At 45.4% G+C, this 26,973-nt stretch overlaps 1 protein-coding gene across 6 annotated transcripts in view; it reads right to left on the bottom strand.

Moving 5' to 3' along the window:
• antkmt (adenine nucleotide translocase lysine methyltransferase) overlaps positions 1-23,677 on the bottom strand; it is a 31,009-nt gene extending 7,332 nt beyond the window's left edge. Inside the window, exons 1-4 of one of the 6 annotated variants that reach the window (XM_078558993.1) lie at positions 7,258-7,321; positions 5,085-5,212; positions 3,341-3,501; positions 2,185-2,289 (exon numbers count right to left, since the gene is read on the bottom strand). In XM_078558993.1, coding sequence (XP_078415119.1) covers positions 2,185-2,289; positions 3,341-3,499 — 264 coding nt within the window. In that variant the 5' untranslated portion in view covers positions 3,500-3,501; positions 5,085-5,212; positions 7,258-7,321. Of the gene's footprint in view, positions 1-2,184; positions 2,290-3,340; positions 3,502-5,084; positions 5,213-7,257; positions 7,322-22,638; positions 22,794-23,566 lie in introns of those variants that run through there. The other 5 variants (XM_078558992.1, XM_078558989.1, XM_078558994.1 and 2 more) reach the window with 5 other exon arrangements.
• Positions 23,678-26,973: the final 3,296 nt, after the last annotated feature.

Genomic DNA, 26,973 nt, shown 5'->3' with positions numbered 1-26,973 from the left:
AAAGACAAGCGAATGGTGGTAATGCTACAACCAGAAAGAAGTCCAAAGCTCCACAGCTGCAACTATTTCTTCTAACATCTTACACACACTGTACAGCATAAAAACAGGCCATTCAGCCCGACTGTTCTATATCACTATTTATACTTCACTCCAGCCTTCTCCCCACCAAACTTTTAACGCTTCTATCAGTGTAACGGGGAAGCAGTTGATTGGTTTGTCCTCTCATTTAGGAAGGAGAGAGACTGGGTGAAACACCTTATGGGGGGGCTGTTTCTGAACTTCTAATGATGTCTTTCATCTCTAATACACCACTTAAAGCAGGGTGACTGTAAGGTAGGGTTTTCAACATTTTGAAGAGGACGAATTTACAGGGTTATGGGGGAAAGAGCTGGGGTGTGAAACTAAACTAAAGCTGACGCAGGCAAAGTGGACTGAATGGCCTCCTTTCTGTGTTGTAAAATTCTATCCCATGGTTCTATAACATTCAAGCAATTTTTTAAACTCAAGTATTTTTATTAGTCAGGAGTGTTGTGATAATGACCATTACTGATGACTATAATCTACCAACTATATCAAATTTATTCCATTCCAACCCACACCCCGCCTCAGCACCACTTTGATTGAAAATAGACGGGTGACCAGCTACCAGAGGTGCTCGAGAATGAGACACTCTCCACTTTTCCTTCAAACCTGTGGAATCAGCCTGGCAAAAATCAGTGCATCACAAAATTGTTACAGTGCAGAAGGTCATTTGGCCCATTGTAACTGCACCGGCTCTCCGAATGAGCAATTCACAGACAGCCTTTCCTGCCTCTTCTCCCTGTAACCCTGCACATTCTGCTTTCTCAGAAAACAGCCTCATTCCCTTTTCCAATGCTTCAATTGAAACGGCCTCCGCCACACTCTCAGGCAGCGCCTTCCAGACCTTAACCGTGAAAAATCCTCAAGTTGTTATCGCTTCTTTTGCCTATTACTTTAAATCTGTGCCCTCTTGTTCTCGATCCTTTCATGATAGGGGACAGTTTCTACCCTGTCTACCTTGTCCAGGCCCCTCATGATTTTGAATATCTCTACCAAATCTCGGAAATGGGTTTAACGCTCACTGTGTGGGAGGAGGCACTTCCTTTGAAGGAGAAAGGAAAAGTCAGTGCACGCTTCACTTTTGTGTACCTCCTGCTGGCCAAACATGCAGCCAATTTCCTTATTCTTTCATGGGGTGTGGGCGTTGCCAGCAAGACCTGCATTTGTTGCTCATCCCTAGTTTCTCTTGAGCTGAGTGGCTTGTTAGGCTATTCCAGAGGGATTCCCAGGCTTCGAGCTCATGAGTAATGGTGAAGTGGAGAATCATACATGACATGGGGACTATGCCCTGTATACATGGGGAGCAGTAGCTAGGAAGAGAAATTTAAACAGGAGCACTTGGAAATGGATTCGCACCCACAGTGTCCTAACACAGTGACTCACACAGTATTCTCAGCCGCGATAATCTAGGAGAATTAGCCACAGTGTGCGTTATTACGTTAAAAGCGCTTTTTAAGTTGTTGTTGTTAGTGTGTGGGCCTACACCCACGGCCCTGAGGTAAAACTCGCCATAACAAAGAAAAACTAGATACAGTTGCTGTATCAAAATATTCTAGCATTTTAAAAATCCTGACAATAGACAGCAAGGCAGACAGGCTCATTATGGACATTACAAGATAAATGCCAAAGCTTGCCGTTGCTTTAAGGGCTGGGGGCGGGGGGCTGAGGGAGTGGACAGCATACCCGAATGTTCTTGGTGCCTCTTCTTAATCTGGCTCAGCACCCCACCTACATGTAAGGAGGGCAGAGTAGAAGGAAATCAGTCCAGACCACTCCCAAGCACCCCCAGTAGGGGTGGGCGGGGTCAGGGGTGGGCATTTTCAGAGCACAATTGCCAGAAGCGACGATGTGGGCAGTTTACAGAGTAGGAACGGTTTGTGGAAACCCAAAGAAAGAATAGAAAAAACCTAAAATTTTTTAAAAATGAAACAGACAAGACAGCTTCCGCAAACGAGAGCAATCATTCAGGTTTTTTTTTTAAGTCTTTATAATGTTGGTGTTAAGTATGCACTGAAATCCAAGTTAACTTGTAACAGTTGTTCACAGTCCTGTCCACAGAATCTGTATTAAATACATTGGATTTTAGTCCAAATGTTTACATACAATTCTGCCGTCACCTGACCCCAAGTCCACCGCCTTGCCAGACCGGCCTTCCAGTAAGGTCATCACATTCTGCACCTGTTTGCGGCTTGCAGGTATGTACGGAACCTGGTAAAAGATAATCACACCTCTTTATTGTGCTCAGCTTGGCTTTCTTCGGAACTGAAATACACACAATATCCACAGTTCACCTACGTTAACTAATTCTGAAGACCAGACAAATTCTTATTTTTCAGATTCAGTTAAAAATTCACCAGTGCAATGAGTGCAGCACGATAGCCCCCACTTGCCAAGCTCATAGTTAATTCCTGATCTCTGAAGTCGTCTGATCAGGAGCAATCTGAATTCTCCTTCAGTGTTATATGAGAAATTTCCTGCTTACTGGCATAAATTAGGTCAGATTTGTGCCCAGCATTCCCAGTTCATGATCACTGAGAGAAACCAGAACAGCAATAGAATATTACATCACAGAAGGAGGCCGATTGGCCCATCAAGTCTGTGCTGGCTCTTTCAAAGAGCAATCTAGTTAGTCTCGCTCCCTTGCTCTTTCCTAATGTCCCTGGAAATCTTTTCTCCTTCGAGTATTTATCAAATTCTCTTTTGAAGGGCACCATTTGAATTTGTTTCCACTACCCTATCAGGCAGGGAATTACAAATCCCAAGTACTTCATAGTCTACAAGAGCTTTTCCTCATGTTACCTCTGGGCTTGTTGCCAGTCACTTTATTGCCAGCTCTGACCCTGACCTTCCTGAAGCCTTGTTACTCCTAACTTCATATTTGGGGCTGAGGTCTGACCCAAACACCTTTTCTCCCTCTGAAAATAGCGCCTTACAATAGTTTTCTTTAGTTTGACAAGTCTCCTTTATGATTTGGATATAGATTGTTTGTGTACCTGTTGAAAAGGGTGGGGGGTTTGTTCGATCCTTTTGTCTGATGACACTGGTGTTGTATTCTACACAATGAAAGGAACTGAGGAGTACAGGTGTTTGGGATGATGAGACACTTGACGTGAATATATATTCAAGCCGATGATACTAGTTGCTGGTTAACCAGAGAAACTTAAAGCACATTCATTTTTGTACAGCCACCTAAAGTAAGGTTGTCTGATCTGCATGGTGTACACACAAAGCATTTTGTAGAAAGTTGCGCTTCTCTTACCTGTAACCTTAGAGGGACCCTCCTGAAACCAGGCATCAATATTCCTGCCCATACTACGTATGCAGTTAATCCTGTGCATCCAGCGATCTGCAGTAAACCCAAGCCGCCAACTGACTGCTTCCTGAGCTCAGCTTCCCCTTCACTGTCATCCTGGTCCATTTCTAAAAAAGCAGACAAAATGGGTTATAAGAGTATGGTGATGTGTATGTGCTGACACAAGCCTCAAGCAGAAGGTCAAGGATTAAGCATCAGTGATCCCACTGTGTTGCACCAAGTGGTGAGGTTTGAATCAAAGCAATTTGTGCAGAGGGAGGCCATTTGGCCTATCAGGTCTGTGCTGGCTCTTTGAAAGGGCAATTGTGCTTGGTTCCCCACCTCTTATGCTATGGCAGTGTCGACATCACAGGCTAACATCCATATTTTCCCAACATTTATGGATGTGGTTAACAATGTGATAATGACCAAGTAATGTTGATTGAGGGATAGATATTGGCCAGGTCACCAGGGATAACTCCCCTGCTCTTCTTCAAAAAGGTGCCATGGGATCTTTTACATCCACCTGAGCAGGCTGGTGGGACCTTGGTTTAACATCCGAAAGAATGCACCTCCAACAGTGCAATGCTCCCTCAGTACTGCACTGGAGTGTCAGCCTTAAATTTTGCACTCAAGCCCTGGAGTGGGATTTGAACCCAGAACCTAGTGATTCTGAGGCAAGGCACCTGTAAGGTTCTTTATCATAAGAGCTTCAGGTGAAGGGGAACTCCTAGCCACATACATGAGGACAACTAGTTTTTCCTCCCGTTGTTGCCCATTTTCATCTGTCCCCTCTGTACATTGATTTGATGCCATGTTTCAATGGTATTCGGTTAGCTACCTAGCCCAGTGATGAGCTAGCTACCTTAGTACAGGCCAAAGATCAATTCTTGATCTTTCTGGTCTGAATATATGATTTATCCAGTCCCTTTGAGCCATCAGAGAAGCAAGTGCATTTCTTTATTCAATCTTGTATTTTTAAAAGATTATTTACAGCCAGAGTATCATTCTTGCTGAATTTGTGAAACAAACTCAAAAGTTATTGTTCAAAAGCCTCTGGTGATATTGTACACAAAAATTTTTTGGATGAGAGATTAAACCAAAGATCCCGTCTGCCCTTGTGGGTAGATATGAAAGATCCTGCGGATCTGTAAAAGATCCTCCCCTAAGAGCAGGAGAGTTCGACCCAGTATCTGGGCCAATACATATCCCTCAATCAACATCACAAAAACAGATTATCTGGTCTTTGTCACATTGCTGTTTGTGGGAGTTTGCTGCTTCGTTTTCTATGTTACAATGGTGATGACGTTACAAAAGTACTTTATTAGCTGTAAAGCACTTTGGGACATCCTGAATTGCTAAATAAATGCAGTCTTTCTTTAAAAACCTTCATCAAGATTAGAAGGAGATTAATTTAAATCTCTACATGTCAAGTTTAACATCAAAGTGTTGAAAGTTAGCATTTACTGCTGGCCATAAACAAGGTGATACACTCGATGTGGTCCACACTATACTTGCAGTAAAGCCAAGGGCCTGCATAAGTCAAGGTGAACATGCAAAATGAAGATTAAGTACGCAAATGTTTTAGATCAGAGATTCCTCGCAGGGTGACCGACTCTTATCAGAAATAGGGACACTTCGACTGGGGAAGGGCGGGGGGGGGATGTGCTAGTGAGCGCGAGGGGGAGGGGACGGTTTAAAGCAACCATACTTAACTTATAACTTATCTTGTGGAGTCACAACATTATTATCTTTCTCTCTGCTGGCCAAATCACAGTCTTGTAGTCCGGCTCAAATCACTCAACTGAGATGCCCAGGCTCAGGCTCCCACAGGCTCTCCTAGAAATGCGGAACAAAAGACATCCCTTAAGGGACAGTCAAAATACAGGACAATCCCTTAAAATACAGGACAGTTGGCCACCCTGGACCCTGGGGTACTCACTGAGGTAGAACTTGTTTTATTCTTTGATGGGATGTGGGTGCCGCTAGCAAGATCAGCATCAATTGCCCATCCCTAATTGCCCTTGAACTGCTGAATGGCTTGCTAGGCCATTGCAGTGGTCAGTTGAGTTAACCACATTGCTGTGGATCCAGAGTCACATGTAGGCCAGCCCAGGCGAGGATGGCAGATTTCCTTCCCAAAAGGACATTAGTGAACCAGATGGCTTTTTACAAAAATCGATGATAGTCATGGTGACCATGAAACTGAGACAGGCTTACAATTCCAGATTTATTTTTATTAATTGAATTTAGATTCCACAAGCTGCCGTGATGGGATTTGAACCTATGTCCCCAGAGCATTAGCCTGGTATTTCCACAATGCCACTGTGTTCCTCATCTGCACAATTTTTAAAAAATTAATTTATGGGATGTGGGTGTCTCTGGCTAGGACAGCATTTATTGCCCATCCCTAATTGCCCTTAAGAAGGTGGTGCTAAGCTGCCTTCTTGAATCACTGCAATGTGGTGTAGGTATACCCCCAGAGCTTTTAGGGAGGGTGTTCCGGGACTTCGACCCAGCGACAGTGAAGGAAAGGTGATATATTTCCAAGTCAGGATGGTGAGTGACTTGGAGGGGAACTTCCAGGCGGTGGTGTTCCCATCTATCTGCTGCCCTTGTCCTTCTAGCTGGTAGTGGTCGTGGGTTTGGAAGGTGCTCTCTAAGGAGCCGTGGCGAGTTCCTGCAGTGCATCTTGTAGATGGTACACACTGTTGCTACTGTGTGTTGGTGGTGGATGGAGTGAATGTTTCTGGATGGGGTGCCAATCAAGTGGGCTGCTTTATCCTGGACGGTGTCAAGTTTCTTGAGTATTGTTGGAGCTGCAAGTGGAGAATATTCCATCATACTCCTGACCTGTGCCTTGTAGATGGTGGATAGGCTTTGAGGAGTCAGGAGGTGAGTTCCTTGCTGCAGGATTCCTAGCCTCTGACCTACTCTTGTAGCCACAGTATTTATATGGCTAGTCCAGTTCAGTTTCTGGTCAATGGTAATCCCCAGGATGTTGATCATGGGGGAAGTCAGCAATGGTAATGCCATTGAATGTCAAGGGGCGATGGTTAGATTCTCTGTTGTTGGAGATGGTCATTGCCTAGCACCTGTGTGGCGTGAATGTGACTTGCCACTTGTCAGCCCAAGCCTGGATATGGTCCAGGTCTTGCTGCATTTGGACATGGACTGCTTCAATATCTGAGGAGTCAGGAATGGTGCTGAACATTGTACAATCGTCAGTGAACATCCCCATTTCTGACCTTATGATGGAAGGAAGCAGCTGAAGATGGTTGGATCTAGGATACTACCCTGAGGAACTCCTGCAGTGAAGTCCCGGAGCTGAGACGATTGACCTCCAACAACCGCAACCATCTTCCTTTGCGCTAGGTATGACTCCAGCCAGCGGAGAGTTTCCCCCCTGATTCCGACTGACTCCAGTTTTGCCGGGGCTCCTTGACTAGGTCACATGCGGCCTTGATGTCGAGGGCCAGTCACTCTCACCTCACCTGGGGGGGGGGGGCGGAGTTCAGCTCTGTGGTCCCATGTTGGAACCAAGGCTGGAATGAGGTCAGGAGCCCAGTGGCCCCTGGCGGAACCCAAACCCGCGCCACCAACCCATGGTTCTGGTTTCAGATGTGATGATATGACCATCAATAACTGTCACGGGGACACTTCGGGCATCAGTGAGTCAGCTGGCGTGGGATGACCGTTTGAAACCCGCTGGGTCACTTCAACCGAGCCCGGCGGGTTTTATTGAAGCTGAATTGACATGCGCACATCGGCGGGATCCAGCTTTTCCGGGGGGGGGGGGGCGTGGGGGCTGAGCCTGAGCGAGAGCAGCTGCTGGGAGGAGGTGAAGGCTTCAGCCGGCTTTCCCGCTCCCCCTCAATACCAACCCTGACTCCGGGATCCGGGACACCGGCCGCCTCCCCTGCGTCACCGGAACCGCCCCATCAGGGCGGCGGAACGGAAACGCGCCACTGCAAACCCCTTCCCCCGCGGCCCCTAATCCCCTCGCGGAAGGTTCCGGGCTGAGAGGCCGACGGCAGCGGGGGTGATTTCACTCCTCGGCGGCTGCCGGCCCCTGCCCCTGCCCCTGCCCCTTGCCCTGACTGACGATTCCCTTTCCCCCGGGGCCTGGGGAGATGGGCCCAATGACTCGGAATCAAAATAAACACGGAAAAAAAAAGCGGCAGGTTGTTGCCAGCCCTCCACGGATTGAGGAATTTCTCCTTATTGGTGAATGATGAGACAAGGGGCTAGGCCGGCACTTGTTGCCCACCCCTAACTGCCCCATTGCTGGGCCATTTCAGAGGGGCGTTTGAGAGTCAGCCACATTTGCTGTGGGTCTGGAGTCACATTGTAAGCCAGACCCAAGTAAGGGGCAGCAGCAGGTTTCCTTCCCTAAAGGAGTTTACGACAACGGCCACCATTCGACTTCTTAGCCCCAGGTTTTTTATTGGGTTCAAATCTCACCGTCTGCCGTGGCGGGATTCAAACCCGGGTGCCCGGGGTATTACCCTGGATCTCTGGATTGCCAGTCCGGACAATGCCACGACCCATTGGGCACAGGCTGCCCCTGGAGACGGTTTATTCTAAGAGGGTGAACTCTGCAAATTGAACCAACTCTCTACTTCGAGGTTTATCAGAGGCCATTGATAATAGCGCAAAAAAAAAAGAATTTGCGTTGATATGGCACCGTCATAACCTCAGGATGTCCCAGCTTTACAGTCAAATACTTCTGAAGTATAGTCACTGTTGTAATGTAGGAAATGTTTAGCACTACAAGGTCCAACAAACAGATAATGACCTGATAATCTGCTCTAGTGGTGTTTGTTGACGACAATATATGCAGTGAAATTTCTGGCCACGTGGAAGTCGTCAATCATTCCCACAGGCAGAATAGCAAGTCTCATAGAACGATGCCCATGATAAGCCAAAATTCTGCAATAGTAACTCTGGATTAGCCGACTTGTGCCACTTGTCATATGACGTAATCAACCAATCAAGGCGGAGTTAGACCACACAAAAGTGCAAAATCATGGAGCACCGGACAAGCCGCAATTTGACATTGAGATCTCCCTGTGAAAAGACATGCAAAACCTGCGAGTATGGCTAAGCCTGTGAGAAAGTTATCAAACGGAGAAAAGGTGAAGTTGATACAGCGAGTGGAAAACTGTGGTACGAAGCGGAAAGCGAACATCTTGAAAGAGTAGGCGGTTCCGCCATCAAGTTTGTCCTTTGTCCATCATTTTGAAGCACAAGGAGAACATCTTGGAACAGGTAAATAAGCAGACATTCTCTCCAGCAAGGAAGAGGATGAGAACAGTTGCCTATCCCAATGTTGAAGAAGCTCTGCTAACGTGGTTTAAAGAAATCCGAGCAGAGAATATTTCCATCTCTAGTCTAACCCTGCAGGAAAGGGGAGTTGCCCTGGCAAAGAATCTGGGCCTCATGGAGTTCACCTGTAGCGATGGATGCCTGGACCAATTCAAGACAAGTCACGACGTTGTCTTCCACGTGGTAAGCAGTGAGGATGCGGTGGTTACGGCAGCAATTACAAATAATTGGCTCCAAAATGGTCTTGCCCGTGTCTTGAGTGAGTATGCACCACGAGACATTTTAATGCTGATGAAACCAGACTGTTTCACTGTCCTTTGCCAGACCGCTTTTTGATGTCTAAAGGTAAAACATGTAATGGTGGAAAGCGGAGCAAGGAACGTGTCACTGCCATGCTCTGCGCCAACATGGATGACACCAAAAAGCTGCCGATTCTTGTAGTAGGCAAATCCAAGAAGCCATGTTGCTTCACGAATGTCAAGACACTACTCGCGCAATAGTCGGCTGACCAAACTGCATGGATGACCTCCAATGTTTTTGAGGCGTGAATCAGGAAAGTGGACAAAATGTATCAGCGAAAGGAAAGGAAGATTGTCATCATTACAGACCACTGCCCCGTGCACCCCGACATCACTGGCTTTAAACTGATGTTCTTTCCTCCCAACACTGCAGCCAATGGATCAGGGGTGATTAGGAACCTGAAAACTCACTACCGACAGCAGCTGATCTCTCAGGTTATCGAGGTCATCAGTGAGAAGCAGGAGTACAATCCATATGTTCTAAAGGCCATATTCATGATGAAGAAGGCATGGAAGATGTTGACCGAAGCCACAATTGTCAAATGTTTCCACCACGCTGAGTTTAAACACGTTACGACTGCACAAAACGTCGAGAACAAGGAGGAGCAGGGTGAGGCCTACCAACCCGATGACAATGCACTTTTCGCTTGCCTGCGGGAGGCCGGCTTGGAAATTGTAGCAGAGACAATCATGGAGACTTATGTGGAGGTGCACAATGCCGTGCGCTGCATGATGGAACTGACAGATGATGCAATATGTTCTTCAACCAAGGAGGCCGATGACCCTGAAGAGTCGGATGAATGCTTGCCCGTTTGCCTGTCTGTTTGCCTAGCCGATGACACAAGTGGCGGAGAGATGCTCCGCGATTTCGCACTGCAGTACGAAAACATCGAAAACATGTTTGCATCGACGACATGGTGGACTGTATCATGCACGTCTGAAGACCGCATGCTAAGCAGAGAAAGATTACGGAGTTTTTCTGGAGCTAACTCCCGACAATTATTCAATGTAAAGCTCTGGTCATTTGCAAGGCCAGGCCATTGTAAGCTGTGAACAAATTGAATAAAGACTTTTTCACACATTTACTGCTTTAGTGTGTTTTCATTTGGCATTTGAATCTATCTTTGACATAGACCACGTTTATAGGCACATTGGGTTACAGAGAGACACATTCATGTGGGAATGGGGCCTCCTCGGCTATCAGGAAACTCTTCTTAACACAAATTTGTGGACGGATCCCGTGTGGGATTCAGGATTTTACCGTGTTGCATAAATATTGACCCAGCTCACTGCAAAGAACTCTGCTGCTCTTTTCTTACTCATTTCATGCCATGGGATCTTTTACCATCACCTGAGAGGGCAGACATCATCTCTAACAGTGTAGCACTCCCTCAGTACTGCACTGAATTTCCAGCCTAAGATTGTGCGCTCAAGACTGTGGAGTGGGACTTATCCACAGCTTTAGTATGACAACAGTCTGCAACCGAACATCTGCTGTATAATGCTACAGGAGTCTCCCCAATACATATCGGCGTGCATTTCAGTTTTGGTAACAGTTCCTCTAATACGCGAGATATTTACAACATATAGTAACTTCACTCCTGAAGGATGTGTTGGATTGTTACTTTGCATTTTAGGTCTTGGGTTTTATACCAACCGTTGTACACCTTCACCATAAGCTAACTGGACTTTTGTTTCCTAGTGTCAGTTGCCATGTCAGTTGTGGCTCAGTTGGTTACACACTTACTTCTAAATCATAAAATTCTGGATTCAAGCCTCACTCCAGGACCCGAATACAAAAACTCAAAGCTGACAGTGCAGTAATGAGGGATTGCTGCACTGTTGGAGATGCTGTCTCTCAGGTGTGATGTTAAACTGAGGCCCCATCTGCCCGCTTGGATAATGTAAACGATTCCATGGCACTATTTCAAAGGAGATCAAGGGAGTTATCTCTGGTGCCCTGGCCAATATTTACCCCTCATGAAGGACATGAGACAGTTAACCAGATAAAAGCAAAATACTGCGGATCCTGGAAATCTAGAACAAAAACAAAAATACCTGGAAAAACTCAGCAGATCTGACAGCATGTGCAGAGAGGGACACAGTTAACGTTTTGAGTCCATATGACTCTTTATCAGAATCAGACAGTTAACCTTCATGCTCAGAAAGAATGAGTTTAACTGAAACCCTGACTCATGATCGGTTTGGAGAATGTTAACAACTGCCATAAGTTAACTGCAGTTATGAATCACCATCAGTTCCGGCAACAACGGAAGAAACATTAACATCGGAACAAAGCTATGAGCTAATCGCAGTGAGGAAAATCACCATAATCTTCTGCTGTGTAAACAGCAGGTGAGGAGATAAGTAATTGTCTTTGAGCTTGCAGTTTTGCATAGTTCAAGAGATTGAAATACCGAATAAAGAGATATGAAAGACCAGACGAACAAGCTGGCTGTTATCTCAATCTATGCCTGAGGTCCAGGTGTGATAGAGTGACTGTGACATTATTAAAAAAAGGACAGCTCCAAAGCGTGGGCACTGCAGTCAGGTGAAGAAGGACAGGGACTGGTCATCTCCAGATCCAGGCCTACAATCAAAAACAGGATCGGCCAGCCCAGTGGGTGATTGTAAGTTTCAGTCAAATCATAAAGGGGTTTGTACTGGGTTTTGTTGGTTTAATAAAGTAATGAGTTTAAGGTTGAGCCTTAAGGTTGAACCTGTTTGTCACGTGCATTTTGTTCTTGTAATTCTGGGGTCCAGGAATCACTAAGGAGGAAGGGAACGGAACCCATACAGTCATCAACATCACAAAAAAAAAATTATCTAGTCATCATCAAATTACTGTTTATGGGAGTTTGTTGTGTGCAAATTTACTGCTATGTTCCCTACTTTACAACAGTGGCTACACTTAACATAAGTACTTCATTGGCTGGAAAGTGCTTTGAGATGTATGATGGTTTTGAAAAGTGCTATATAAAAGTGCTTTCTTGAAAATGGCTATGTAAAATGTATATTGTCTATTAAAATGTGATAGAGAAATGCTGAGTTCCCCATAGAGATAAAAATATTGTACGAGCGAAATATTGAAACACAACTTTCAAGATAGTTACCTAAACCATGACATAATTTTGTTCCTGATACAGATTGTAAAGATACAATACATTCTGGCAATTTTAATCATTGTATTTTGACATGCTTGTATTAAAAATTAAACCTGAAGTTAATAAGCACAATGGAGGAAGAAGCTAAAGAGGTGTGGGATCACAGGAACAGGAGTGAGTCACTCCTATTCTGACATTCAATTAGATCAGGATTGCACTGTACTTCAACTCTACGACCCACCTTTGATCCAGATATCCACACGTCAGAAAAAACTATTGATCTCAGTAGCAAAAGTCTTAATTAATCCTTCATCCACAGTCTTTGGGGGAGCAAGTTCCAGATTTCCGCTCACTTCATATGAAGAAGTTCTTCGTAATTTCACTCCTAAATGACCTAGTTCTGATTTTAAGATTATGTCCTCTTGAACTGGACACTCCTACCAGAGGAAATAATTCCTTTGTATCTATCCCATTAAGTCCCTCGATCATTTTAAACACCTCCATTGGATCGCCCTTCTATACTACGCTCAAAGGAATACAAATCAAGTTTAGGGAACCTGTCATTATTATTTAATCCTTTAAGTCTCAATATCATTCTGATGAATTGTCACTTACCTTTATTTTGACTGAAACACCATGCCTGAGTGCCCAAAACTGAATGCAGTACTCCAGGTGGAGTTCAAGCAAAGCTTTGTACAACTGAAGCATCACTGCCTCACTTTTAAATGCCAACACATTTGGGATAAAGTTCCATTCGGCTTTTTCATTGCATTTGTACCCAGGAGGCAAGGCAGAATGTACTTCATTCCTGACCTTGGACCAATTCTCTTTGCTCGTTTGCTTTGAATTTACCGCCATGACTTGTACTATACCACTGTTCCTTTACTGTCACTGGATATCACTCCCTAACTGCACTGTGGTGCTACCTACATAACACGGGCTGCAGCAGTTCTAGAAGACGACTCACCCATCAATTAGGGATAGGCATTAAACAAAGCATTTACTTGGCACCTTTAAAGCAAGGAATGGAAAACTTTCTTGTGACTATTTGTTTTCACCTTGTGTAATGAGCTGGAAGATGTAATGAAAGGCTCTTGTCCTTGCAATCGAGTGACTATGCTGGAAGATTCCTGTGCTCAGGTGGAGTGAAGGTGACGTCCAGCGCTTGAAATGCTTCTCACAGTCAAATAGCCTAGCAAACCCCACTGTTAAGGTTCACACAAGAACAATGGCACTTGGGCAACATACGGAGGATGCCTGATTCTTATGGAACTGCATACTGCATGACACACTACACTAGAGGAGAGACACATCAGAAATGGAATTGTCTATACAGGGCACAAAGTCTAAACTGCTTCAGTGCTGGCTTGAATTAAACTGTGGCTCCTACTTTTCCTACTCGCCATAAAAAAGAGGATCGAAAGATGCTAAGGTCTCTTTTTTATCCCTATCATGGCTGTTGTCAATGGAATGTGAACTGCGTCATATTTAATTGATATATTTGGAACAAGCTAAGACCTGATATAGAGGCCAACCATTTATGAGCTCAGATGAAACAAGGTAGGCTTACAGAATTGATTTTTTTCTAACCTTCTCCAGATCATCCCTTCAATTGTTCCTTTGGAGTCCTACTATTAGTCCTTGGAATAAAAATCACACTCTGGAAACTGGAGCACATTCTGCTGTGAAGCACCTACATCCCCAGCTTGCTGGTTTATCACCTCCGCCTGTGCCTTTGTGAGGCAACCATTGAGTACAGATCAGATGTCTCCCTGCATACAGGGAGGACAAGAGCTGGAGAAAGAGGTTGTGGTTACTACCTTCTAACAGACTGGGATGGATTTGGGCACTTATTTGCCAGCAAGGAGGCATTGTGTGGAGCAACAAGGCTTAATCCCAGAGAAATTAAAAAAGCAAAATGATCACCTCAGTTTGATGTTTCACCCAAAAGATGGCATCTCCAACAGTGCAGCATTCCCTCATACAGCACTGAAGCAATTAAGACGGTGGTATGAGACATAATCCAAGATTGTCACTGGACTGGTATTCTAGAGACACAGGGTAATGATCTGGGAAGCCAGGTTTGAATCCCACCTTGGCAGATAGTTAAATTTGAATTCAATAAAAAAATCTGGAATTAAAAGTCTGATGATGACCATGAAACCATTGTTGATTGTTGTAAAAACCCATCTGGTTCACTAATGTCCTTAGGGAAGGAAATCTGCCTACATGTGACTCCAGACCCACAGCAATGTGGTTGATTCTTTAAAAAAAATGCCCTCTGAACAAGGGCATTTAATGCTGGCCCAGCCAGTGATACCCACATCCCATGAACAAATAATAAAATAAAATTGTTCTTCCCTGTATTTTCGTTTTGTTAATAGAGAAGAAATGTCAGATGATGTAGCATTGGAAAGAGTTTCAGTTTGTTCTGTACTGCGATCAGTTTAAACTAAACAAATTACATCCGCATTTTGCAAAGCTTTTAGCACTTTCAAGACCTGGTTTGTCTCATATCTCCATTTTAATTGCTTCAGTGCAGTACGTGGGAATGCTGCACTGTTGGAGGTGCCATCTTTTGGGTGAGGTCCCATTTGCCTTCACAAATGATGTAAAAGATCCCACGACATTATTTTGAAGAAGAGTGGAGAAGTTCATTACAGTGTCAATATTTAACCCTTAACCATGAACAACACTAAAACAGATTATCAGTTCATAATCTCATTGCTGTTTGTGGGAGGTTTCATTTTCTGCAAATTGGCTGTTACATTTTTCTGTTACATGAGACAACCCAGTAGGCAATTGTTACTAGGGCCGGAATTTTCCAGTCCCCTCATGGTGGGTTCCCCCATGGTGGGGCTGGCGAGCCATTGAAATCTCCGTTCACATCGGCAGTAGGTTTTAAGAAGTTTCTTTATAGAATCATAGAATGGTTACATCACGGAAGGAAGTCAATCAGCCTGTCTGTGCTGACTCTCTGAAAGAGCAATTCACCTAGTGCCACTCCCCGTCTTTTCCCCTTAACCCCAGCAAATCTTTTCTTGTCAGATAATGAACTAATTCCCTTTTGAATGCCTCAATTGACCCTGCCTTCACCACACTCTCAGGCAGTCCATTCCAAATCCTAACTACTTGCAGTGTGAAGAAGTTTCTCCTTATGTCTCCATTGCTTCTTTAGTGTTGCTGAGAAAAGAGACTTGCTGCCAAAGCTTTTCATCTTGCATTCATGAGGACAGATTCACAAGAATACCAATTGTAAAGGAACAACAATTTATACTGCATGAAAAGAGAGTGCTGATTGGTTGGCAAGTGGACTCTGCCTGGCAGAGGGTTTGCCATGAGAATGCACCAGGGAACAGTTAACTGCTAAGCTTTTGTTTAAATGCAAACCAGACAGGATGACACTGAATGGCCAAGGCATTGCCATGGGGAATAAACGATGGAAAAAGGTGCAATATGTGGACAAGTTCCTTCTGACTGCCAGGGACAGGGTCCGGTATGTGAATATACGTAGCCGTTAGCACACATAAGTGAGCCACACTGTGAACCTTACTGATAATCTTAAATTGGTTGTTAGTGTAGTTCTTAGCACAATCAGAATTGTTTAGCAAGTGCTGTCCAATCGCAGAATCGCATCTAACATTGGACATGTGTTTTGAATTTTGCAAGGGTGGGCTGGTTGGGTATGTTCAGTACTTTGCCTGTTGCGAACAACTGAAGTGATGTGCTTTTTGTTATGATCCACCAGTCGTTCGGACATACGGCCTACATACCTGACATCACACTGGCACTGAAATTCATATACTACATTACTCATTTGTGTGATAGGCAGAACATATTTTTCGCTTGGTGGCAGCATCCTGTTAGTGGCGAATACCACTCGTGTTGCTACTGCATTGTAGCAACGTGAAACAGCTAGCTTCACCTGCTGCTCAAACTTATATTTTTTGCCAATTACCTTATATCTCTGCCCTCTAGTTCTCAACCCTTCCACCAGGGTGCTGTATGAACAGGACTTTGTCCAAGTAAAGACACGGATTGTAGAATTTTAGATGACCTCAGGTTTACAGGGGGGGGTGGAATGTGGGAGGCCTTCCAGGAGGTGTGTTAGAAAAGTCAAGTCCAGAAGTAACAAACTCATGGTCGAGGGTCGCATACATTTCAAAGTTAGCGAAACTTCACTTCTAGACTTTGGCTGAGGTTGTTAAATACTACATTTTTAAATGTTACTTTATCATTTAGCACAAGCATATACTTGCTATTCTTATACCAATTCTAATATATACCAGCTCTGTTATTTTCCAACCATCAGCTGTTTAATATCTCTTAATAGACTTGAAGTGATTACATAATGGTGCAAATCCTTCAGTGTGTGGAGCATGAGACATTAAGAAAGTGCTCTGTCTGACATTAGATTTTGGCAAAAACTAAATTCCGTAAGCAAATGGGATCACACTTGGACATCACATCACAAGCATACAGCTTTTGAGCGCTTCAGACAATTTCAGATACCTAATATTTAATCTTCTGAATGTTGTGGCCATGGTTGATGATATTTGAGCCCCTTTGATCTTCTTAGTGCTTTGTAATCCATCCAAGGCATCTACAAGTCTCTATGTAATAATATACCGGTCATATTTGCAACTAATCGCTAATGATTCTGCAAGTAATCTCGAGGGGTTAATGATTCCTTTACTAATCTGCAATGGTTATGGTACGGATCTTAAGATTCAGTTACACTGCCTGTATCAACAACAGCTTTGCGATTAGACAAAGAAGATAGAAAATGAAAGGTGAGGATAAACGATTTGTAGAAAGCTATGTCCTTAGCTACTGAGTCCTTTTCTGTTTCCTCCAATAAGTACTTTCACAAATTGTTCCCTTATCCATTTTGCAGCTATTGTATTTCAGATTGAGAACTAAAGTGAATTTGAAGCCATTTGTAATTCAACACAATGTAACAAGAGTTGTACTATTATCACATTCCTGTTGATGGAGCTAATGAGCCTCTCAAAGTCAGTGTTGGCTGCTCTGTTGGTGTAATGTAGCACCATAGGATGCTTGACTAATACTGCTCCTACATATACAGCGCAGAACACGGCCACTTGTCTCAATATATCTATGCTGGCTCTTTGAAAGAACTGTTTCATTTGGTTCCACACCCCATTTTTTTCCCATAACCCTGCAAATTAATCCATGTCAAATACATATGCAACTGTCTTTTAAAAGTTCCAATGGAATCTGATTCCACACTTGGCAAGAGGATTTGAGTACAGGAGTACAGAAGGTTTGCTGCACTTGTATAGATCCTTGGTTAGATTGCACCTGGAGTATTGTGTACAGTCTTAGTCTCCTTACCTCAGGAAGGATGTACTAGCAATAGAGAGAGTGCAACGAAGGTTCACCAGACTGATCTTGGCATGGCAGGATTGTCCTATGAGGAGAGATTGAGGAGTCTGGGCCTGTATTCTCCAGAGTTTAGAAGAATGAGAAGCAAACTCATTGAAACGTACAAAAATCTTACAGAGCCCGCCAAGGCAGATGCAAGAAGGATGGTTTCCCTGGCGGGGGAGGGGAGGGCGGTGCCTAGAATCAGGGGACACGGTCTCAGAGTAAGGGGTAGACCATTTAGGACTAAGGTCAGAAGGAATTTCTTCACTCAGAGTGTGGTAAGGCTTTGGAATTCTCTACCCCAGAGGGCTGTGGAGGCCCAGTCACTGAGTATGTTTTAGACTGAGATCAATAGATTTCTAGATATTAAAGATATCAAGGAATATGGGGATAGTGTAGGAAAACGGCATTGAAGTAGGAGATCAGGCATGATCTAATTGAATCGTGGAGCAGATTCAAGGGACTGAATGGCCTACTCCTGCTCCTACTTCCTAAGTTCCTTTCAGGAAGTGCATTCTGTAATGCTCAATCATTCAATTGTTCTGTACTTGATTGTGTGAGGCTGGTAATTGATCTATGTTCACTGTGCTTGGGTTGTGGGTTCATGTCCCACTCCCGGAAACCAAGAACTGTGATTGTACTCGAATGAGTTGCAATCTGTGACTGTTGATAACTCGAAAGAGTTTCACTGTGCTTGATTGGTTAAGCCTGGGTATGGACTCAGAGCTAAGTAAACAGACACCACAAAAGCTACTGGAAGCTGAGCTGGGATAAGCACAGTGCAGACATTTTGTGTTTGCAGAGATATTTTAAGACCCTTGTAAATGAACCCATTGCACACTTAGACACTAGTATCATCTCTGCATTGCTCTGAGATATATAAAATATACAACACCTTCCAGATCTCAACAACCCTCTCCGTGAAGAAAATTCTGCTAATTCCCTCTCCAGTATTTTTGCCAATTATTTTAAATTTATGGTCACTGGTTACTGCCCCTCTTAGCAAGGGTAACAGCTTTTCACTACCCTAGCTATCAAAGCCTGTCATAAATTTGAATACCATTGTTGGATCTCCCCTTAACTTCCCTGTTCTAACAGGAACAATCCCAGCTTATCCAATTTTTCCAGACTCCTTCATCCTTGGTGTTATCCTGGTGAACCTCACCTGCACATTCTCTGGGACTTTGATATCTTTCCTAAAGTGTGGTGCCCAGAGAAGTATACATAATATTCCAGCTGAGACCTCAACAGAGATTTGTAAAGGTTCAGCACAACTTTCTTTGTATTCAATGCCCCCATGTACAAAGTCTATTGCTACAAATGTAGCAATATATAATAATTAACTGTTAACTATAACTACTGACTGAAGTACAGATCTGCAAAATGCCTGATCTTGCTGCACAATGACTCTGATATAAAGTGCACTTGGATTTCAAACCATTTTCTAAAGCTAAGTGGTATGGATTATAAATGATCAGTCATGGAATGCAAGCTGCTGATCTTCATAGCTTCCCTAGTCAAGCCTGGCATGGTGAACTGGTTAATGAACAGACCCCTCGGTGCTGGAAGAGAAGAGTTTTCTCTCTGAATCCGCTCTATATTTCTCCAGGAGCTGAACTTTCCCACTGGTGTTCAAACTGCATGCAGGTCTCCAGCTCGCGCATGGCTTATGCGTGCCCGCTGGGGCAACTGTACAGCTCTGCAGGGCAATTAAGGACAGAGGGGTGAAAACATGGGGCCAGATTTTCGCGGAGTCAGGGAGACTCTGCGGACCTTTAAAAATGGAGGATTAAACCCGATTCTGGGATTCCCATCCGCATTCTCGTCATCGCCAATTTTCACTGGCATGGGAGAAGAGTGCAGGCAGCAAGCCCGCACATTGCATTCCCTGGCTCCATTGACGGGTAGGCAGCTCCTAGCCCCCTCCCCCCTCCACCGCCCCGGCAATTTTTGTGGAGTCAGACCAGCTTCTCAAAGACTCGTGGTTCACGGCCCATCAGGAGGAACGGTGAACCATAGTCTAGATGCGGGAACTTTTCAAAAGATAACTTCAAAATGTCTTACTCATGCCTCCATGCCAACCCATGCCCCCACACCCACCCCTAATGGCCCCTCAAATTGTCCATGCCAACCCATGCCCCACCCACCCCCCATGGCCCCACATTCCTTCCATGCCAAACCATGCCCCTACCCACATCCAATGGCCCCTTATATCCTCCATGCCAACTCATAACACTTGCATGCCCATTCACACAGCTTACACTCTGTACAGAACTAATTACCTCTATTGTAACAATGACATGTGTGGAAAAGCTTAAAAAAAGCATTCATAGTGTTCTTTAAAACATCTGCTGTTACTACAGCCCCACAAAAGTGTCAACCAACTAGACCTTTAAAGTATCAATAGCAGAAGCTATAAGCACTTGACTCTCTTTATCTTATGTAAATAAACATTGAACCATTGACAAAATAGATCTAAGGAAAAAGTGCTTGAGCTGTCAACCAAGCAATGTTTTCACTTCTGTGCATCTATTTCAACAAACTAATGGAAATTTGGGCTCCCAGCCAAGCCTCATTATGCATGCTTGGCTGAGAGCCCAGACTTCCATTACTTTGTTGAAATTTAGCCCAAGGAGAGTATTTGCGCATGAGTTCTAAACAATTTTGGTTCAAAGGAATCTATTCTCTCCTCATGTAGCCTTGTGCTTTCATGTGTTTTAATACCGCTTCCTAATTTTGTTTTGTTTTTTAATTGATTACACCAATTTCACTGGCTCCTAGAGTCATAGGGATAGTTTTTACACTCTGCTGCCAGTTGGTTTGAAGTCAGCCACCTACCCACCTGCCCCTGACCTGCCTGAAATGTTATGGGAGGGCACTGGAAGCATCGGGCAGCCCACCTGCCCTTGGGCCTATTGAGGCCCTTAAGTGGCAGATTAATGGGGGAGGCCCATGCCACATGGGAAGCCCAGCAGTGGTAGCTGTGCAGGTTGGTGTCAGGCAAGACGTGAAGAACCTCCTTTGCCTACCCCCTGGCCCTCCCCTCACCCCACCTAGGCCATCTCCCCTTTTACCCTCCCTCAGCCTCTTGAACCCATCAGTCCCCCAAATCCCCCCTCCCCTCACCATCCCTCACCGACCCTCGATTTACCTGGGACTGTCTGTAGCCCCAGCAGTGGTCACCACTCCTATCGAGTGCTGCTGGGACTACAGAGCTGCTGGCCGTCCAATTTGTGGGGGAGCTTCCTCCTGAGGTAGGGGCAGGTCTCGCCTTAAAGCAATAATTGCTGCTCCCAGTGTTAAGTTGCCGTGGAGCTGCCGCTGGGAATCATTGGCGGGGTCCCCCTGACTTATCAGGCATGGGGCACGGGGATCACATCAACCCGTAAAATCTGACCCACAGAGTCACCACGACACGGAAAGAGGCCATTCGTTCCATCAAATCCATGCTGGTTCTCTGTAGAGCGATCCAGTCAGTCCCATTCCCCCGTTCTGTCCCCTCAGGCCTGCAAGTTTATTTCCCTCAACGGCCCATCCAATTTCCTTCTGAAACCATTTGCTGTTTCTGCTTCCACCACCCTCATGGGCAGCGGGTTCCAAGTTGTTACCACTCGCTGCATAAAAAAGTTCTTCCTGACATACCCCCTCCCCTGGCCCCCTTGCCCCCACATGCATCTCTTGCTCAAAGCCTTAAGCCTGCTATTGAAACATTCAGATTTAATCCTTCATTTTAATCGCCGCTTATTGCTGAAATTGCCACCTACCCAAAGATCATCAGATCAATATTTTAACCCATTAGTTAGTTGTTCGATGATTGGCTGGGCCAAAAATGGCCCCAACCACTATGAAAGAGGACCATCACCCCACGCTTCTAAAAAAACAAGTCTGTATCCAAGCGTAGCCATGTGAACAAAAACAAAGACAGCAAGCAGGGACCAATCATCATATAGCATTCACTCAACATGTTCCCAATATCACTTGATATATCTTATTTCGGTTTGGAGGTCACACAAAGGGCCCACGCAGCCCATCAATAAACTAAACAACACTAATATTTCAGAGTCGGGGCTTAGTATCAATAAGAAAGGCTTCACGGGCACTTTTTGGGCTCTTTCGGACATCATAATTAATTTACGCCGACCAGCCTGTCCCTTCGCGGATTATCCATCCGTTGCTTCAAGGAAGTTTGTCGCTTTAATTGTTGAATTCTTCAGTGCTTTCGTTAATTTTGTTCATCTTTGAAAATATACAGACTGCAGTACCGTTGCTAAGGATTGAAGTGTTTCATTGGCAGGTGCCCTGTTTAGTAGATAATTGAGTCCTTGCAGTTGGCTCTTCTGTGAGAAGGTAATGTCACATAGTACACATTGTGTTGGGGAGGTTACTGCTGAACCCATTTATTAAGGCATTTTCAGAGTTATAGAATCCAACGGCACATTATGCCTGTGCTGGCTCTTTGATAGAACTATCCAATTAGCCCCACTCCCCTGCTCTTTCCCCATGGCCCTTTCCAACACTAATCCAATTATCTTTTGAAAGTTACTATTGGATCTGCTTCCACCACTATTTTAGGCAGCACATTTCAGGTCACAATGACTCACTGTGTAAATCAAAATTCACCTCAGGTCACCTCTGTTTTTTTTTGCCAATTATCGTGAATCTGTCTTCTGGTTACTGACCCTCCTGCCGGTGGAAACAATTTCTCCCCAGCTACTCTAACAAAGCCCCTCATCATTTCCAACACTTCTATCGAGTCTCCGCTTCCCTGCTCTAAGAAGTACAATCCCATTTTGGGCACCTCTCTGTCATAAACACACAAACAGTACCAAGTAGCGGGAAGATGATCTCCTGAAGGTATGCAAATAACCCACAAGTGTTCACGGTGGACAGCAGCAAAGATTAAAGCATGAAGAAAAAGGAGCTGGATTCGCTGACACAAACGTTCCGATCAAATGACTCCTGTCACTGAGAGATGAGGATGCTATGGATTAGCCGACAGTTTTTGCTATTCTGCAATCGCGGGGGTCTCCACCAGCTCTTGCCCACATGGTCCCCATCCTCCCCTCAGAGGTGATCGAACCGTCTTCCATGGCTTGTAGCAGGAATCCGCGTCAATTTATTCATCATAATTCATCAGCTTTACCTGTTTGGGATCTATGAGAATTTCTGGAGTAAAGCCTGGCGCCTTTTGCCAGCGGAGATCCTTGTATCCCTCAACGTTACATGGTGGTGAGGGGGTTGGGGACTGGGCAAATGTATAATGCCGCCCCAATATCACTCTCCGCTGAGCCTGTCTGGCAGCATCTGTGGAGAGAAAAACAGAGTTAACATTTCGAGTCGAATATCTTTCTTGAACTGTTCCGAAGAAGAGTCATATTGGACTCAAAACGCTAACTCTGCTCCTCTCTCCACAGATGCTGCCAGACCAGCTGGGTTTTGCTAGCATTTTCTGTTTTTATTTCAGATTTCCAGCATCCACAGTATTTTGCTTTTATTTCACTATCCACTGACTACAGTGAGAATAAAATCGTGCAGGTGTGACACCAGCATTGCACCCGATCCAGTCAGTAAGTACCCTGACTGTTAAATTAGGCCCGCTCGCTCCTATTTGAGGCCATTGCTGCCCGATTAATACCAGACGAAGGCAGTGAAAGTCAACACCACTGGTTCACTGCATGCATGATAAAGCAGATAATATGCCTGCATCAGTCAACCTGACACATAATGACAGTAAAATGCATAACAAAGTGGGATGGGAAGATTCAGCAGACACTTCATAATCATGAAAAATATGGCTTCTAGCACAAGCTAGGGAAAGGAATCCCGGTACTCTCGAGAATCTATCGACCATGAAACGAAGGAGGAGGAAATGCACGATGAACATTGCGTAATGGCAAGTGTATCTATATGAGACAATAAACAGATAGATCAGGCAGGACGCCCTGAGCCAACACCAGGAAATTAAGAGTACAAATCTGAATGGATTGTGTCAACAACCCTTTCCTGACAGTGGCAACAAAAACAAAGTCACACATCAGAGATGAATTAACTATTATTACTTGAGTCACTACCTCTAAGTGAAGACGTCTACTACCATCAAAAGGTTAAGCACTGCCAATTGCAAAAGACAATCATTAGGACTGCCTATTTCCACCTCCGTAACATCCCTCGACCTCACCCCTGTCTCTGCTCATCTGCTGCTGACACCCTCGCCTGTGCTTTTGTTTTCTCTAGACTCAGCTACTCCAGCTCATTCCTGGCTGGTCTCCTGCAATCTACCCTCTGTAAACTTGAGGTCGTCCAAATCTCTGCTGCCCGTGTCTGAACTTGCTGTAAGTCTGTCCCGTCCCCCTATCGCCCCTGTGCTCACTGACCTACATTGCCTCCCGGTCAAGCAACGCCTTGATTTTAAAATTCTCATCCTTATTTTCAAATCCCTCCATGGCCTCACCTCGCCTCTCTCTGTGATCTCCTGCAGCACCACAACCCTCTGAGATTTCTGCGCTCCTCTAATTCTGGCCTATTGTTCATCCCCAATTTTAATTGCTCCGCCATTAGTGGCCGTGCATTCAGTTGCCTATAGGCCCTAAGCACTGGAATTCCCTCCTGTAGCAACCTGATGTGTAATATACCTTTAAGACGAATGTTGTCATGGAAGACCACGTGACCTTGGTATCCAATAGCAGAGTAGCATTGGCTACCTCTGTAGTCAGTAGTCTTGAGTTAGAGTCTAAAGTGTAAAGACAGAGTTTTGAGTTGTACGCACACAAGTGTAGCTGCTGAGTAACTTTTGTAAATAAGCAGAATGGCCAGGATCTTTAACTTGTCGGGCGGGAGCGCTGGGCAGGTCCCAGAGCGGTCGTAAAGCCAACTGCCACCCACAATCGGGTCCCAACATCGATTTCATGCTGGCTGGCCAATTAACGGCTGCTGGGGTGGGGGGTGGGAGGAGGTCGAGTGCGGAAATTTGCGCGTGCGCGCGAGTGCGCGCTATGGAAGTTCCCTGAGGCACCTCAGGGAGCTGAAGATTGAAAAACACATGAGCAGGAAGATGTTATGAACGAGAGTTAAAAATTTCTATTTAATTTTCAATTGCTGCTGGAAGCCTCATTCCGCCCGTGGATGAGGCTTCCTAAAAAATCCAAAGGCCACTTTGGCCTTTTCACCTGCCCGCCAACCATAAGGTTAGACGGGCAGTGAGAGGTCTTGTTGAACTGTGATTTTAATGGCCCTAATAGGCCTGTTAATTGTCAGCGGACGTGCTGCTGACTTCTGCGCGTGTCCGCCGACTGAAATATCGTGCGAGTGCGCGATGGAGTCAGGGCGCTCGCCCGATGTCATCGCGCGTTATTTTATGCTCAAATGGGTCGGTTCGCGTGCTCACCCACTCAGCGCAAATTTCTGCCCAATATTTTTCTTCTAAGAATGATCTACTGATCTCCCCTGTCTATTGTATTAACTTGGTCATTTCGAAACAAGCGTGCAACCTGGATCCTTAAGTCCCAGCAAACCAGGGTACAGGATCCAAAACAAAAACAAAATTACCTGGAAAAACTCAGCAGGTCTGGCAGCATCGGCGGAGAAGAAAAGAGTTGACGTTTTGAGTCCTCATGACCCTTCAACAGAACTGAGTATAGTTAGGAGAGGGGTGAAATATAAGCTGGTTTAAGGTGGGGGGGGGTTGGGGGGAGAGAAGTTGGGGGGGGTGGTGGTTGTAGGGAAAAGCAAGCAGTGATAGGAGCAGATAATCAAAAGATGTCACAGACAAAAGGATCAAAGAGGTGTTGAAGGTGGTGATATTATCTAAGAAAATGTGCTAATTAAGAATGGATGGCAGGACAATCAAGGTACAGCTCTAGTGGGGGTGGGGTGGAAAGACTGACAGGGCATTACAGGTAGAGATTTAAAAATAATGGAAATAGGTGGGAAAAGAAAAAGCTATATAAATTATTGAAAAAAACAAAAAGGAGGGGGAAGAAACGGGGTGGGGATGGGGGGAGGGAGTTTAAGATCTAAAGTTGTTGAATTCGATATTCAGCCCGGAAGGCTGTAAAGTGCCTAGTCGGAAGATGAGGTGCTGTTCCTCCAGTTTGCGTTGGGCTTCACTGGAACAATGCAGCAAGCCAAGGACAAACATGTGGGCAAGAGAGCAGGGTGGAGTGTTAAAATGGCAAGCGACAGGGAGGTTTGGGTCTTTCTTGCGGACAGACCGCAGGTGTTCTGCAAAGCGGTCGCCCAGTTTGCGTTTGTTCTCTCCAATGTAGAGGAGACCGCATTGGGAGCAACGAATGCAGTAGACTAAGTTAGGGGAAATGCAACTGAAATGCTGCTTCACTTGAAAGGAGTGTTTGGGCCCTTGGACGGTGAGGAGAGAGGAAGTGAAGGGGCAGGTGTTGCATCTTCTGTGTGAGCATGGGGAGGTGCCATAGGTGGGGGTTGAGGAGTAGGGGGTGATGGAGGAGTGGACCAGGGTGTCCCGGAGGGAACGATCCCTACGGAATGCCGCCGGGGGGGTGAAGGGAAGATGTGTTTGGTGGTGGCATCATGCTGGAGTTGGCGGAAATGGCGGAGGATGATCCTTTGAATGCGGAGGCTGGTGGGGTGATAAGTGAGGACAAGGGGGACCCTATCATGTTTCTGGGAGGGAGGAGAAGGTGTGAGGGCGGATGCGCGGGTTATGGGCCGGACACGGTTGAGGGCCGTGTCAACGACCGTGGGTGGAAAACCTCGGTTAAGGAAGAAGGAGGACATGTCAGAGGAACTGTTTTTGAAGGTAGTGTCATCAGAACAGATGCGACGGAGGCGAAGGAACTGAGAGAATGGGATGGAGTCCTTACAGGAAGCGGGGCGTGAGGAGCTGTAGTTGAGGTAGCTGTGGGAGTCGGTAGGCTTGTAATGGATATTGGTGGACAGTCTATCATCAGAAATGGAGACAGAGAGGTCAAGGAAGGGAAGGGAAGTGTCAGAGATGGACCATGTGAAAATGATGGAGGGGTGGAGATTGGAAGCAAAATTAACAAATTTTTCCAGGTCCCGACGAGAGCATGAAGCAGCACCGAAGTAATCATCGGTGTACCGGAGAAAGAGTTGTGGGAGGGGCCCGGAGTAGGACTGGAACAAGGAATGTTCCACATACCCCATAAAGAGACAGGCATAGCTGGGGCCCATGCGGGTACCCATAGCCACACCTTTTATTTGGAGGAAGTGAGAGGAGTTAAAGGAGAAATTGTTCAGTGTGAGAACAAGTTCAGCCAGACGGAGGAGAGTAGTGGTGGATGGGGATTGTTCGGGCCTCTGTTCAAGGAAGAAGCTAAGGGCCCTCAGACCATCCTGGTGGGGGATGGAGGTGTAGAGGGATTGGACGTCCATGGTGAAGAGGAAGCGGTTGGGGCCAGGGAACTGGAAATTGTTGATGTGACGTAAGGTGTCAGAGGAATCACGGATGTAGGTGGGAAGGGACTGGACAAGGGGAGAGAGA

The sequence above is a fragment of the Cetorhinus maximus genome, chromosome 15, assembly GCF_964194155.1.
Source record: "Cetorhinus maximus chromosome 15, sCetMax3.hap1.1, whole genome shotgun sequence".
Taxonomy (NCBI): domain Eukaryota; kingdom Metazoa; phylum Chordata; class Chondrichthyes; order Lamniformes; family Cetorhinidae; genus Cetorhinus; species Cetorhinus maximus.
This window is presented reverse-complemented; position numbering and strand designations above follow the sequence as displayed.